This window comes from Oryctolagus cuniculus, chromosome 13 (genome assembly GCF_051225735.1).
Source record: "Oryctolagus cuniculus isolate XC-2025 breed Fujian yellow rabbit chromosome 13, ASM5122573v1, whole genome shotgun sequence".
NCBI lineage: Eukaryota > Metazoa > Chordata > Mammalia > Lagomorpha > Leporidae > Oryctolagus > Oryctolagus cuniculus.
The window spans coordinates 18,283,802-18,299,577 of NC_142879.1; the positions used below are offsets into that span (position 1 = coordinate 18,283,802).

Sequence of the window (15,776 nt, forward strand, 5' to 3'; positions counted from 1 at the left end):
ATTCCTCCAGGATCCAAGCAAGACCAGCATGCCTGTCATTTTGATTGGGCCTCTAATTGGTTCATTCTTGGAATATGGAAACCTTGTCAGTGTGTAATACTCATATAAACTACAACATGAATGAACCATAAAAAAAAAATATGCTAAATGAAAGAAGCCAGATACGAAAAACTCCATATATTGTATGATTTTCTTTGTAGGAAATGTCCAAAAAGACAAGTCCAGAGAGACAGATTCCTGCTAGGACAGAATAGATTCCTGCCAGGGATTAGAAGGAGGGCAGAATAGGAAGTGACTACTAATGGTGTGGGGTTTCTTTTTGGGATAATCAAAATGTTCTGAAATTGGATTGTGGTGATAGTTGATCCTGAACACTGAATATAAAAAAAAAAAAGCAATGAATTACATACTTTAAAAGGGTGAATTTTAAAATATGTGGATGATATTTCAATAAAGATTCCCCCACTCCCAACTAAAAGAATCGCAAAGGAAGCCACTGAAACAGTTTCAGGAAGAGTATGATATAGTGCACATTATATTTTGCAAAAATTAGCATACAGAGAATTTTTGGGAGTGATAGGTTGTAGTATATTTGCCAATCCTGGAAACAAGAAGATTTGCTAGGAAACTGCTAATAATAGTCCAAGCTGAAAATGACAAGGGCATGAACTCAGGTGTAATGGCAGTCAGAATGGAGAGAAAGCTACTAATTAGAGTTATTTAAGGAGGCAGAGAGAGAGGAACCTATGATGCAGAGTAAAAAGCAACCAGAGAGGTGAAAAGAAAACTGGAAAACAGTAGTGGCATGGAAAGGAGCAGTCAGTTTTCAGGGAAAAATCAAGTTCAACAGTTTCAAGGACCACAGAGGTCAACTGGGAGAGCTGGCCATTTAAAAGGGGCACTGAATTACACTGAGCAGCAAGAGACCCTTGTTGCCTTCCCCGACTCCTGAGGCCGAGTGTTCTTCCTGTCGTTTTTCTTGGTGATTCCATTTGCAAGTCTGTTTCTCCTATTAGAATGTCACTTCCATGAGGATTAAGACTGGCCGTATTTTTCTAGTTTTGTGTTTGTGTGGCAAAATATACGTAACATAGAATTTACCAACTTCATCGTTTTCATGTGTACAGTTTGCTGGCATTAAGTTCATTCAGTTTGTTGAGTAACTGTCACCACCATCGATCTCTAGAAGTTTCTTCATCTTGCCAAACTGAAACTATGTGTCCATCAGTTACTCCCCATTACTTTTTTTTTTTTTTAACTTTTATTTAATGAATATAGATTTCCAAAGTACAGCTTATGGACTACATTGGCTTCCCCCCACCCCCGATGACTTCCCACCCGCAACCCTCCCCTTTCCCACTCTCTCTCACCTTCCATTTCCCCATTTCTTCTTAGCAATGCCGTTCTGTCTGTCTTTATGAACGTGACCACTCTAGGAAGCTCATACAAGTGGAGTCATAGAGTACTCGTATTTGTCCTTTTCTGTCTGGGTGATTTTATGTGGCATGTCCTCAGGTTCAGATTCTAGCATGGATCAGGATTTGCCTCCTTTATAGGGCTGAATTATATTCCATTGTATGCATGTGCCCTGTTTTATCTTTTCATCTGTTGATGGGCGCTTGGGTTGTTTCTACCTTTTGACTATTGTAAACAACACTGCTATGAGAATGGCTGTCCAAATATATCTTTAAGGTACTGCTTTCATTTTCTTTTTTCAATTGTATATACTCAGAAATGGAATTTACTGGTTCCTGTGGTAATTCTGCATTCAATTTCTTGAAGAATTGCCATACTGTTTCCTATAGTAGCTGTACCACTTTACAATTATGTCGTCAATGCACGGGGTTTTAACTTCTCCACATCCTCACCTACACTTGCTTTATGTTTGTTTTTTTTTAATAATAGCCATCCTAAAGGGTGAGAATAAGAAAACTGACTATAATTTTTCTCATCATCCTTTCCCCAGCATATAATAAACAATTTATATTTATTGAATAAATAAGTGAGTGAGGAATAAATGTTAGGAGAATATAAAGTATTCTAGGATGATTTCAACTTTATATTTGAAGGGGTGAGAAAAGATAGGGAGGTAGCTGGAGGAGGACCTAGAATTGAAGGTGGGAGAAACTGGAACACACAGATATCTCACAGGGATTCAGTACAAGGTGAAGGCACACATCAGAACTTGAAGGGGTCTATGAACTCCTTGAAAAGTGCACGTAGCTTTTATGACAAATGTATTCGATTCTCAGTAGTCTTCATGATTGTCAGAGGGACTTCTGGTGCCCAGAAAAGTGTCTCTCCTAAAGGTGGATGCAAGCTCCCTAGCACGGCGTGTAGGATCTGTCACACCCTCACCTCTGCCTGTTCTCCTCATTCTGCTCCCTTAACTTCCCTCTTTCATTGTGTGCCTCAGATTTGCCAAATTCATCATCCGTGGCCTCTTCTGTTTCTGTGTCTTTGCACAGGTTCTCTCTGCCTCTATCGTCCTCCTCGCCACCCAAGTCCCTTCCCTACCTTCAGAACCCAGTGTTAGGTATTCCTCTTGTGTGTTTCTGTCTGAGTACGTAGATTTTCTCATTATACTCATTTTCTTATGACTTTTCCACTAGATTAAAAGATTCTTGATGAGGATAATTGATTGGTCTTTGTAGTTCTCATGCTTAAAACACTTAATTCTTTAAGAAAATGAATTAATACTAAAAAAATAAATAAATAAAGCAAAATTGTGGATAAGGTACCTGATCAACTGCCTTAGCTCTGGGACTGCTTCTTCTGAGAACTTGAACGCACAACTACTCGAGTTGGAATCAGCCCTGCTCTTCCTGACAGCTTTTCTCCCTTCTGCACAGGTGTCTCACCCTTTGCTTTTCTTCAGTCCTGCTGCTTCTATGACCCAGGGAGGGCATGAATTGTTGGGACATCTCTGTGTGATCCGTAGGGTTAGGAAGTGATGTTACGGAAAAGCTAATACAGGGTTGTGGGGGGGTTAGTTGTTGTTCCAGACCAGCTCTGAATTGCCACCTTTTTGAGTGTGATTTTTCTTTCTATGGGTAATGCTAAGTTTTTCCAATCTCTGCCATTCAGAGAAATCTCTTTTGGTCAGCATTTGATCTTGGGAAAGTAGGGAGCTTTCAAATAAAAGTGTTGAGAACTCTTTGTTATGAAAGAAGTATATATATAACAGGCAGACATCAGTGTTGACCTATTTTCTGGAGATCACATTGGAAAAGCTGAAATTTTGTGTTCTGAATGTACCTAAACTCAGGCCTGGGTTCTTTGCACACTGAGGAGCTTATTTTAAGCATATGTTGTTTGATATGGCCTTTAGGCATTTGGGGAATTTTATGTGGGATTTGATAACTGTTAGTTCTCTGGGAGAGCGTCCCTGCTCACTCGTCCAGTCAGCCCCTGGTTGGTGTGAAACTGCCCTGGTGCTCCGATGTTTTCCCAGGGTGTTACGCTGACAGACCTTCAAGAAGCAGAAAGGACTTTCAGCCGGTCGAGGGCAGAGAGGCAAGCTCAGGAGCAGCCTGGTGAGCAGCCTGTGGACACCGCAGGGCTGGAGAAGAGCCCTGAGAAGCAAGAGCCCTCAGCAGCCCCAGCAAAGGAAGCTGGGGAGGGTCAGCAGCCCTGGGGCGGGAGCCTGGATGACGAGGTGAGCCCATCGTGCTGGCGGTGTACTGTGCGTGGTTCATGTATGGATCTGCTCCTTGCTGGTAATTCAAGTGCTGTGTGCCGTCTCTCAGTGGACAGCGCAGAGCAGGTAGCATGCCGGAGAAAGAAGACTTTAAAGGATATCAGTCTTTAAGTGACTGTTCTTTTTCTCTGGGAGTTAACTAATGCTTTTGAATACATGTCTTTCTGTCCTAAAAAGAGAGATCATGGTATAATAAAAATAAAAATATGAGCCCTTTTTGTGTGTTGGCTTTATGCCGGCCACTGCGGTGTATGAGTTCATTTAACCCTCCCAGCAACTCCTTTTCTATACGTGAAGAAATCCAGTCACGGAGAGGTTGAGTGGTTTGCCCAGCATTTCACACAGCTAAGACGCGCTTACGCAGGCTGACTCCACAGATCACTCTCTCAATTCAAGTGTGCTGGTCTCCAGACTCCTGCAGATCTGAGACCTTACGAAGCCCTCCGTGCTGTCACTGTTGGGATGGACACTTGGATAGGCATTTTAATTTATGTTCCATTTTTCTAAAAGAGTTTGCAGTCAAGGTGTCACCTAAGATGGTTCCAGTTACACCTGTTCTGTGTCAGTTAGCATTCCCACTTCTGTTTACTCTCAGAGGTGTCCTGGTTTAGACTCCTACATTTTGTGGTCACTGTAGTTACAGGAGAAAGCAATGCCTTTGTTCTGACTGACTGGCGAGGTCCCGTCGTTGAGGTTCTGTCGTGTATTTTGTTTTATGAGATACTCTTCACTGAATACTTATTACCAGATATTGTTAAGTCCCTAACAAACATTATCTTTTTTTTTTTTAAAGATTTATTTATTTATTTGAAATTCAGAGTTACACAGAGAGAGCAGAGGCAGAGAGAGAGAGAGGTCTTCCATCCGCTGGTTCACTCCCCAATTGGCCGCAACGGCTGGAGCTGCGCTGATCTGAAGCCAGGAGCCAGGAGCTTCTTCCGGGTCTCCCACGCAGGTGCAGGGGCCCAAGGACTTGGGCCATCTTCTACTGCTTTCCCAGGCCATAGCAGAGAGCTGGATCAGAAGTGGAGCAGCCAGGACTCGATCTGGCGCCCAGATGGGATGCGGCACTGCAGGTGGCAGCTTAACCAGCTACTCCACAGCGCCAGCCCCAACACATATTATCTTACTTAATCCTCCGAACTCTGTCTGAGGAAGGTGTTTTCCCTGTATTGCTTGAGGAAGATGGGGAAGCTGGGGCCAGAGAAGTTACTAACTAATTCAAGATCATGCGGCCAGTAAGTGTTGAAGCTAGAGTGAACCAAGTTCTCTCTGACTCTGAGGCTTGCTATACTTTGTTGCTTCTATTATTTTCTATTTATTTATTAATGTTGAAAGAGATTCACTCTCTGATCAGAGGGAAGCTTTATTTTTTTCAATTTATTTGAAAGGCAGAGCAATAGAAACAGAGATCTTCGATCTGCTGCTTTATTCCCTAAATACCTGCAACAGCTAGCCTGGGCCAGGCCAAAGCTAGGGGCCTGGAACTCAATCTAGGTTTGCCACATGGATGGTAGGGAGTCATACCTAAACCATCACTTGCTGTCTCCCAGGAGACTTGCATTAGAAGCAGAGCTGGGCCTTGAACCCAGGCATCCAGTATGGGTTGTCCCAAGTGGCATCTTAACCACTGCACCAAGCATACCCCCCTCTTTATAATTTATTTTTAAATGATTTTTTTAGAGATTTATTTTTATTTATTTGAAAGAGTAACAGAGAAAGATAGAGACAGAGACAGAGAGAGGTCTTCCATCCCCTGGTTCACTCCCCAAATGGCTGTAATGACCAGAGCTGGGCTGATCTGAAATCAGGAGCCTCTTCTACATCTCCCACGTGGGTGCAGGGTCCCAAAGACTTGGGCCATCCTCCACTGCTTTCCCAGGCACATTAACAGGGAGCTGAATCGGAAGTAGAAAAGCCAGGATGCTGGTGCTGCAGACCACAATACTGGCCCCAGTCTTTATAATTTATAAACAAAAAGATATATAATCTTTACATTGTAAATTATGTAATAAGAATTTATCTCCACATCTGCAATAAACCAAGTTAAGGCTTATTGTCAGACTCTATCTGTCCCGACTCTCAAGGGAAAAAAACTTCAAAGGTGAAAATAGGAATTTTTAAAAAGTGTCAGTAAGCTTGGTTATGGTAAGTTGGTCAAGTATTCAGAAGTTGGTGGAGTACACACTTGCTCTATGTTTGCAGATAATCCCTCCTTCTACTTCACATTCCTGAGCTGTTTGTTTTCCTACATAAACCTTTTCTTTCAGCACCTCATCTGAAAAAGGCCATCATTCTTCCATTTTCATTCCAAGGTCAAAAATATGGTTGTTAACATAGTTCATGTTATCTAGTGCTCTTTGATCTGTCTAGAAGAAATTTGCCTAGAATGCTGTTAACATGATGATATTCTTAGAAAAAGAGTCTAAAAGCTATTTTTTTCTGGTGATTTTACTAACTTCGGTTTAGTGGTTATTTATTGAGTATCAGTTACTATAAAGCCTCTTAATTAAAGCCCATTTTGAATAAACCTGTTGTCCTTGTCCTTTGATTAGACTTGACCTTTAACATCTCGTCCGTGGATTATTTCCAGCCTATTTACCGTCGCTTGAGGTATCCGTCTCAGCCAGACAAACCCACAACCCCAGTGTCTCCTTCTGCTTCGAGACCCTCACTCTACACCAGTTCCCATCTATTACGAACAAGCAGATCTTCAGTCCCTGAATCTGAGAGTTCAGAGACAACTGCAGACGCTGCACCTGCAAAAGAAATGGACAGAAACGGTAAGTAGAACCTCAGGTGCAGGCCCCGCTCAGTGCACACGTCCCAGAGTCTGAGTCATCCTTTGCTTTGTCTCGGCCAGAGAGTGAAGAAGCAGATTTGGATGGTCAGTCCTCTAATAGGCTGTCCATCCGAGAGAGGAGGCGGCCCAAGGAGCGGCGGAGAGGCACGGGCATCAATTTCTGGACAAAGGATGTAAGTGGACTGGTCTCTGCTGGGGGATGTCGTTACCGCAGCTGCCTTGACTTCAAAAGAAGGAGTCCCACACAGTGGCTTGAATCTTGCAGATTGTCAAGAAGTGTTACTGAGGAGGAGAGAAGAAGGATTTAACTAGTGAAGGACTCGCTTAGTGGATATCTGCTGGATACCCAGTTCCTAGAACAGTGCTAAGCATATGGTAGGCACTAGGTAAATAATTGGTGACGAGTTAAAAAAACTGGAAATTTACATCTAAACATATAACAAGTGTCAAGTTTTAGCAGTGCCTTAAAAGTCATATAGTCAACAACATCTTATTATCACATGTAAGCAAAGAGCTGCAAGGATTTCAAGGACTTTAAAATCTGTAAGCAAGGCAAATTCATTTGGTTCGGTTTTACTCTTTTGTAGAGAATAAAGAACAAATAATGTGGACAGATTAACCTTGACTTTAAAATACAGACAGATACACCTACACCTAGTAATTTTAAACACACACTCAGTACTTTAATGTGCCTCTCTCATATCTTGTTCTGCGCCTTTCTCATTCAGCCTTGTTACTAATAGTTTAAAAATCCAGGAGCCAGTGTCTTGAACAAGAGGAACCTACTTACCACAGGCTTATTTGAAAGTTAGAGACAAGAAATGAGACAGTAGGAGTCATCTACCAGAAGCTGTTCTTTTGGTAAAAGTATAAAGCCAAGCAGACTGCTAATTATTGACTAAGAGGAAGTTAATTCTGTCTTCCTTCAAGATGCCCCTTTTCCAGCAGTGGTTTGCTTTGACATTTTTGACCCCGGGTGACATCGCTCTGCTGACTGCGGTGACGGCTGTTAAGAGTGGCAGTGGCAGAGCATCACTTGGCAGTCAGTCCTCCCTGCCAACATGCATAATTGATGGGAGCTGACTTGGTTGCTTTCAGGGGTATCTGTGATGATTGTCTTATTTTTCCTTCTCCTTCCTTTTCAGGAGGATGCAACTGATGTCTCTGAAGAGGTCAAAGAAGCATGGGTAAGTGACAAGCCAATGAGGCATGTCCCTCCAGGCTCAGTCTTGCTCTTGTGCAGACAATTTTGGTAGAAAAAAGAACAGGCCCTATGCAAATTTGGGTTGAGAGGGAGCTGGAAGATAGACATTTCTTGGAGGGCTGTGGCACGTGTTACTGGTGGTATTATTTTCTCATGTGTAATAACAGTGCTCTTGAACAAGTTTCCAACACTTTTCTCTGTCTGTGGCTGATCTCTAACACTGTCAATGGGTCTTTTTCTTTCTTGAACATATCTTACTAGATTATGTGAAGTACTTAGAAATCTTTTGAAGAAAAATGAGAAATGCTACCAATTCCCTTAAGTGTTTCTGAAAGCTCCATCCCTGTCCCCAGTGCTGAATCAAAATAACAAGAACAAGGTTTGAGGGTAAAGGAAAGAGAATGTTTCACCTGTTGACAGGTGAGGGTGTTTTAGGGTTTGTAAGGAGGCTTCCAGGAAGCAGGAGTCTGGAAGAAAGGGAATAAAGGCTACGAGGGGCAGGTTGGAGTCACAGTGGTTATGTGGTCCGGTTTCATGTTCAGTTAGTGTCCAAGTGTCCAAGTTTCTGATGGGTCAGCAGTTCTGTATTCTTCAGGAAATGTTTAGGATGGCCAAGTGGGCTTCAGTGCTTTCTGCCCTGGGCCTGGAATTCACCTAAACAAAACCCAGAGAGACGGTGCTGGCCACCAAGGTGTCATCGAATGGAGAAGCAGATGACCTTCTGAGTCTGGTCCAGCTGTACCACTGCCTCAATTCAGGGAGTGAAGCCAAGGAGGAGGCTGGGGGACGCAGGCCAGATGGTTTCTAGCATCTGCAGTCAAGGCACCGTTTCATACAGATCAGCTCCACAGAGAGGAACATGTGCATGGAGAACGCAAACACCAGGCGTTCAAAAGTCGTTTATATCTGACTGAAATGAAATTAAACACCCGGCCTCTTACACATCTCTGACTTCTTAAATTCCGGCATCCAGCTCTTCTCTGCAGTAAAAGGATGGGGCACAGCTTTCCTGAAGATCCCTAGACCCCGATACACCTCTCAAACACCGTAGAAAGCTGGCAGTTTTCTTTTTTTTTTTTTTAAGATCTATTTATTTATTTGAAAGTCAGAGTTACACAGAGAGAAGAGAGTCAGAGAGAGAGAGAGAGAGAGGTCTTCCATCCGCTTGTTCACTCCCCAGTTATCTGCAATGGCTGGAGCTGTGCCGATCTGAAGCCAGGAGCCAGGAGCTTCTTCCGGGTCTCCCACATGGGTGCAGGGGCCCAAGCACTTGGGCCATCTTCTACTGCTTTCCCAGGCCACAGTAGAGAGCTGGATCGGAAGAGGAGCAGCCGGAACTAGAACTGGTGCCCATATGGGATGCCAGTGCTTCAGGCCAGGGCATTAATCTGCTGTGCCACAGCACCTGCCTCAGCTGGTAGTTTTCTTATTCCCTCCTTCCCTTCCTCCCTCCCTAGATTTTATTTATTTGAGAGATAGAGTTACAGACAGTGAGAGGGAGAGACAAAGAGAAAGGTCTTCCTTCTGTTGGTTCACTCCCCAGTTGGCCACAATGGCCGGAGCTGCGCCAATCCGGAGCCAGGAGCCAGGAGCTTCCTCCTGGTCTCCCATGTGGGTGCAAGGGCCCAAGAACTTAGGCCATCTTCTACTGCTTTCCCAGGCCATAGCAGAAAGCTGGATTGGAAGAGGAGCAGCCGGGACTAGAACTGGCGCCCATATGGGATGTCAGCGCCGCAGGGAGAGGATTAACCTACTGTGTCCAGGCCCCCAGCTGGTAGTTTTCTTTTTCAGTACTAATTCTCAGAAAGGAAGGAATTTCCTTTTGACTAGATTAATTTAAATACATGTGCTTTTCTGTTGAACATTGTATAAAAGATGTCCTTTTTGTACCCTACTGTTTATTGGAAGTATGTTCTTAGATTATATTTAATAACCCATACTGAAAATTGAGAACTCATTTTTAGCAGAGGAGATAGAAATAGTATATTGCTATTGTCCTGTCTGTTAGTTAAGCTCCTTCAACCTCTGGTTGAAGCTGGGCTGCTTCTACACAATTGTGTTGTGTAGAAATAGCATAGAGAGGTTTCCTTGGGTAGAAGTGTGTGTGTGTGTTTGTGTGTGTGTGTGTGTGTGTATTGACTCACACAAATAACAGCAACTCTTAGATTCTTCAAGGTTTTTGGAAAGGTTTTTGGAGACAGGAAGAGTGGATGAAGAAAAGTTCCTGAGGCTGGCATTGTGGCAGACTACCACCTGAGACACCGGCATCCCATATGGGCACTGGTTCATGTCCCGACTGCTCCACTTCCAATCCAGCTCTTTGCTAATGGCCTGGGAAAGCAGTGGATGATGGCCCACATCCCTGGGCCCCTGGTACCCATGTGGGAGACCTGGAAGAAACTCTTGGCTCCTGGCTTCAGCCTGACCCAGCGTGGCCATTGCAGCCATCTGGGGAGCAAACCCATGGATAGAAGACCTCTCTCTGTCTCTCCTCTGCAACCCTGACTTTCAAATAAATAAATACATCTTAAAGATAGAAAAAAGAAAGAAAATCTCCTTTTGTGGCTTGTAAGATATCTAAACAGAGAATCTGAGTAAGAGATTATGGAGCATTGAAATGTGGGCAGCGATCCCTCGAGGGTTAAACAAGCCATTTAAATCCAGGAAATTATGAACGGAAGGTTTTGTTGTCATAAAATGTCTTTGTCAGTGAAAATCTTTGTCTCTACTTTTCTAAACTTCTTGGTACAGGACAATCCTAGCCTAGGGCAGTGAGTAAGAAAAATTAAGATGATCTTAATGCAGCGCTTCTCTGAGAATTTCATTTTAGAATCATTGACTTAAAATCATAGACAAGACTTGGGGATTGGTGCAGAAAAGCTGAGACTGTTAGCTTTCTTGTGAAAGTCATTTGTCTGGCTGAAAAATACTCATCCAAAGCTTGAGGCATCTGGTAGTGTTTTCCATGTATCAAGGAGACTACAGTGTGAATGTAAGAAAAACAGCCTTCTATCTCTGGACTGGTTGCTTGGAATTTGTGTGGGCAAGTCAGGGTTGGTACAAGCATATTCGAGGTGCCAGCAGTGCAGAAGGGACAGATGGTGCTCAGCCCAGGGGGAGGCGTCCTTTCTGTAAAAGTCTGTTTGCGTGCTTCTTTACTCCAGTATATGTGAATGAAACTCACACTGTTTTTCTCCCCCGAGCACTCTACTGATGCTAGCAGGCATGACGCCATTATAAATATGAGCTCGGAGATTATATACCTGGTAATGCTCCGGTATAAATTGCTCCAGTTCTACTTCAGGAAAACCAGTAGTGTCTTGTGGTCACTCTCCCCCATGTCCGTGTCCATCCATCAAGCAGCAGAGTCGACTCACCTCAGCAGCAACACATCAGCCACCAGAGGAGGACTCGGGGAAACTGGCCTAGCTGATTGTCGTGGACACTGCCGAGAAGCCAGGGTCATTCTGTGTTTCCTTGATATTTGGTTGTGTAAACCTAAATCTGCTATTTTATTTTTTTAAAGATTTATTTATTTGAAAGGCAGACAGGGAGAGACATAAAGGTCGTCTATTGACTGGTTCCCTCCCAAATGTCTGTAACTGCCAGGCCAAAACCAGGAGCCGGGAACTCTATCCTGGTCTCCCACATGGGTGGCAGTGGCAGGAACCCAAGTAGTAGTTAGGCCATGCCTTCCCTGGCGCGTTAGCAGGAAGCTGGATCAGAAGCAGAGCTGCTGGGACTCAAGCTGTTGCTCCAATGTGGGACACTCGTGTCAAAGTGCGGCTTACCCTTCTGTGCCACCACGCCAGGCCCTGTATCTGCTATTGAAGTCATACCAGCACCTGTCTTTCCTGTAGCCTGCTCCTGAAGATGGTCGAGTCTATAATTTTTTTTCAGATTTATTTATTTATTTGAAAGAGTTACACAGAGAGAGCAGAGGCGCAGAGAGAGAGAGAGAGAGATATCTTCATCCGATGGTTCACTCCCCAGATGGCAGCAACAGCCGGAGCTGCGCCGATCTGAAGCCAGGAGCCAGGAGCTTCTTCCGGGTCTCCCACGTGGGTGCAGGGGCCCAAGGACTTGGGCCATCTTCCACTGCTTTCCCAGGCCATAGCAGAGAGCTAGATCGGAAGAGGAGCAGCCAGGTCTCGAACCGGCGCCCATATGGGATGCCGGTGCTTCAGGCCAGGGCGTTAAACCACTGCACTACAGTGCTGGCCCCAAGTCTATAATTTTTTAAAGTTAACTCTTACCAAGACTCTGACCTTTTTTTTTTTTTTTTTTTAAGATTTATTTATTTATTTGAAAGTCAGAGTCATACAAAGAGAGGAGAGGCAGCAAGAGGGAGAGAGGTCTTCATCTGCTGGTTCACTCCCCAACTGGCCGCATCGACTGGACCTGTGCCGATCTGAAGCCAAGAGCCAGGAGCTTCATCCCAGTCTCCCACATGGATGCAGGGGCCCAAACACTTGGGCCATCTTCCACTGCTTTTCCAGGCCATAGCAGAGAGCTGGATTGGAAGTGGAGCAGCTGGATCTCGAACCGGCGCCCATATGAGATGCCAGCACTGCAAGCGGCGGCTTTACCCACTATGCCACAGTGCCAGCCCCTGACCTCATTTTTTTTTTAACTGAAATATAATTTGCACACACCAAAGTGCAGATTTTAAATGTACCATTTGATGAGTTTTGACACCTGGATATAGCAGTATAATCATAGCCCAAATCAAGATATAGAACTTTTTCATCACCTTAAAAAACTCCCTCAGGGCCAGCATCATGGTGTAGCAGAGTAAGCCACCACTTACAATGCCAACATCCCATATGTGGGCACTGGTTCATGTCCTGGCTGCTCCACTTCCATTCCAGCTACCTACTAATGGCCTGAGAAAAGCAGCAAAAGATCACCCAACTGTTTGGGCCTCTGCCAAGGAGCTCCTGCCTCCTGGCTTCAGCCTGGCTCAGCCCTGGCTGTTGCAGCCACTTGTGGAGTAAACCAGTAGATAGAGGATCTCCTCTCTGTGTTTTTCTGTTTCTGTCTGTCTGTCTCTCTCGTTTTCCTCTTTTCTCTGTAACTCTGACTTTCAAATAAATAAATAAGTCTTAAAAAAAAAAAAAAAAAAAAAAAAACAAGAAAGCTTCCTCAAGCACAGTAGGCATTGTGGTGCAGTGGGTTTGGTCACCACTTGGGACAACTGCATTCCTGTATTGAAGTGGTAGTTTGATTCCTGGCTATTCCACTTCCTATCAAGCTTCCTGCTAATGGGCTTGGGAAATAGCAGATGATGGCTCAAGTATTTAGGATCCTGTCGCCCACATGGAATTCCAGGCTCCTGGCTTTGGAGACTGCAAAGTGGCCCAGCATTGGCTATTGTGGCCATTTGAAAAGTGAGCTAGAAGATGGAAGATCTTTATATCTTTGTCTCTCCTTCTCTCTCTCTCTCGCTGTCTCTCTCTCTTTTTTTTTTTAAAGGCTCATCATATCTTTTTCCAGAGAAAGGGACACAGAATCTCCCATCTGCTGGTTTACTCCCCAGATGGCTGCAACAGCCAGGACTGGGCCAGGTTGAAGTCAAGAGCCAGGAACTGGGAACTTCATCTGGGTCTCCCATGTGCATGTCACAGGGCCCAGACAGTTGGGATACAAACCAACACCCATATGGGATGCTAGCATCACAGGCAGCAGCCTCACTTACTACGCCACAATGCCGGCCCTGAATAATATTTACCTTTAAGGGTATAAAGGAAACTCAGTGGTTGTTATCTATATTTTATGCCTCTATTCAGGATTAGACCCTAATGATTTAAAAAATATACAGAGTTGTCCACCTTCTTAGATTTCTAAAGACGATTCTTTAATCTCTTACTGCTATAGCAGTAATAGCGGTATGGTTAAGAAGACCTTTCTGTTGTTTAGCCTGAATCTCAGTTGACGGCATTGAAAGCCATTTCCTCCTTTATATCACCAATATTTACATACAGAGAAGATTTATGCTCAGGAAATACATATGCTATGTATATGGTAGAGAGACCAGGCATCACTGTCCTGGTAATACTGAGGAGTGTGCCTTGAGGGCTTGGGGACTTTGCTTAAGCCTAACTAGTGTATGGTTTCTGTCAAACCCCCTCCCTTCAGTAGATTCATGGACCAGTGACACTGCCACATTCTGGATGTGGCAGGTAGTCACATCATGGTGCTCTAGATCCTTTGTTTTGCTAAATGAAAAAGAAATAGACTCTTGATTTTAGGAAGAGGAATACTTCCCCCACACCTGGAAATGCTTTTAGATTCCAGAGTACGTTTGGTGTTTTCTTTACTACACAGTAGTCCTCCTACTGGGGGTTATGTTCTAAGAGCTCCTGAGTAGACTCCTGAATCCTCAGATAGAAGTGACCCCTACAGATATATATTTTCCCTATATGTACATACTTATGATAAAGTTTTATTTAAAGATTAGCACAGTAAGAGACTGACAGTAATAACAATAGAACAATAATAACCACATTTTATAGTTGCCAGAGGGACTACTTTTCTGATTTGGGGCCATTATTAAGTAAAATAAAGGTTGCTTGAGTACGAGCACTGCAGTACCCAGCAGTCAGTCTGATGAGCAGGACAGAGACGCAGTGACTCGGTGGGGAGTGGGTGTGCAGTGGACAAACGGGTGGTTCATGCATAGGATAGTATGAGATTTCATCACACTACTTAGAATGATCTGCAGTTTAAAACTTAGGAATTATTTATTTTTGGAGTATTCCATTTAACATTTCCAGATAACAGCTGCCTTCTGATAGCTGAAGCCATGGCAGCTGGATCATAGATGGCAAGGAGGACCCCTGTAGTGGTCATTGCATAAAATGTTTGCTGTGGAAGGAACAGGTCACTCACACACACAGAAGGTGATGGCCGTTTGGATTCATTTCATCTTCTTTCTTTCTTCTTTTCTTTCTTTTTTCTTTTTTTTTTTTTTTTTTTTGACAAGCAGAGTTAGACAGTGAGAGACAAAGGTCTTCCTTCCGTTGGTTCACCCCCCAAATGGCTGCTATGGCCGGCGAGCTGCACCGATCTGAAGCCAGGAGCCAGGTGCTTCCTCCTGGTCTCCCATGCAGGTGCAGGGCCCAAGAACTTGGGCCATCCTCCACTGCCTTCCCGGGCCACAGCAGAGAGCTCATTCCATCTTCTTAACCTGTGTCTTTGGCCTGCCTACTTTTTTACTGCACAATGAACTTTAACTACTGCTTGTCTGTTGGTTCTCCCTCATTGACTTCTCCAGAGCACAGCTTCCCAAGCCAGTTGTCTGTGTAATTGAATCCATCACTAGAGGGCACAAGTGGCCCAGGAAAGATGCTGGAGAACAAGCAGGATGGTGCTCTGAGAAGCTGCACCGGAGACAGATTGGCTTTTGTGTTCAAGGAGCTGTGGAAGAACCCAGTTCAGTGTGTGAAGGTCTTAGTCTCCCAGCTTTCCGTATCAGACAAGTACAGCTGAAAGGGAATTTAGAGGCAAACTGGGTCAGGGGCCTCATTTTATAGTAAAGAAAACAGAAGCCCAGAGGAGTTCAGAATTATTAGAAAACACATGAATCTCTGCTGCACCCTGCATGAGGAAAGCTCTCAGCCAGTAGTGAAGCCAACCTGAAATGAGGGCGTACGTCCTTCTTGTGACCTATTCATCCATGTGGTTTTCTTACTCAGCAGCTTACATGTTCGAATTGACTTGCCAGTAGCATCTCCCCTCCTTGAGTGAAGGAATGTCTTCTTGAAGCACAAGTTCAAAGCCTACTCAGGGTATCAAGGCTCAGTGGGTAGATAATGGCTATTCTGCTGTCCTTGACATAGGTGGGTAGTTATGTCTGTCAGGAAGTAAAAATTCCATTCTTTTATTAGGAAAGTATTCCTTCTGCACCCCCCAGGATCCCTGTTGCATTTAGGCAAATCAGGTTGCACTCAGTCTGAATAAAGTCACTGAAACCTTACCCTCAAAGTTCACAGTGTAGCTCTCTCAATCAAGAATAGAACCAGCAGGTCTGGGTTACAAATCACCCTCAAAATGCATTGGTACTTGCT

At 44.1% G+C, this 15,776-nt stretch overlaps 1 protein-coding gene across 12 annotated transcripts in view; it reads left to right on the forward strand.

The window, feature by feature from the left end:
* Positions 1–15,776, forward strand: part of PPP1R12B (protein phosphatase 1 regulatory subunit 12B) — a 214,731-nt gene that overhangs the window by 119,569 nt on the left and 79,386 nt on the right. For all 12 annotated transcript variants that reach the window (XR_011381338.2, XM_008268574.5, XM_008268576.5 and 9 more), the window contains 4 exons: positions 3,455–3,658; positions 6,294–6,483; positions 6,564–6,676; positions 7,649–7,690. Coding sequence is in view for 11 of the 12 variants with exons in the window: in XM_008268574.5 (XP_008266796.3) it covers positions 3,455–3,658; positions 6,294–6,483; positions 6,564–6,676; positions 7,649–7,690 (549 nt within the window). In the remaining variant the exon portion in view is untranslated. The remainder of the gene's footprint in view (positions 1–3,454; positions 3,659–6,293; positions 6,484–6,563; positions 6,677–7,648; positions 7,691–15,776) is intronic.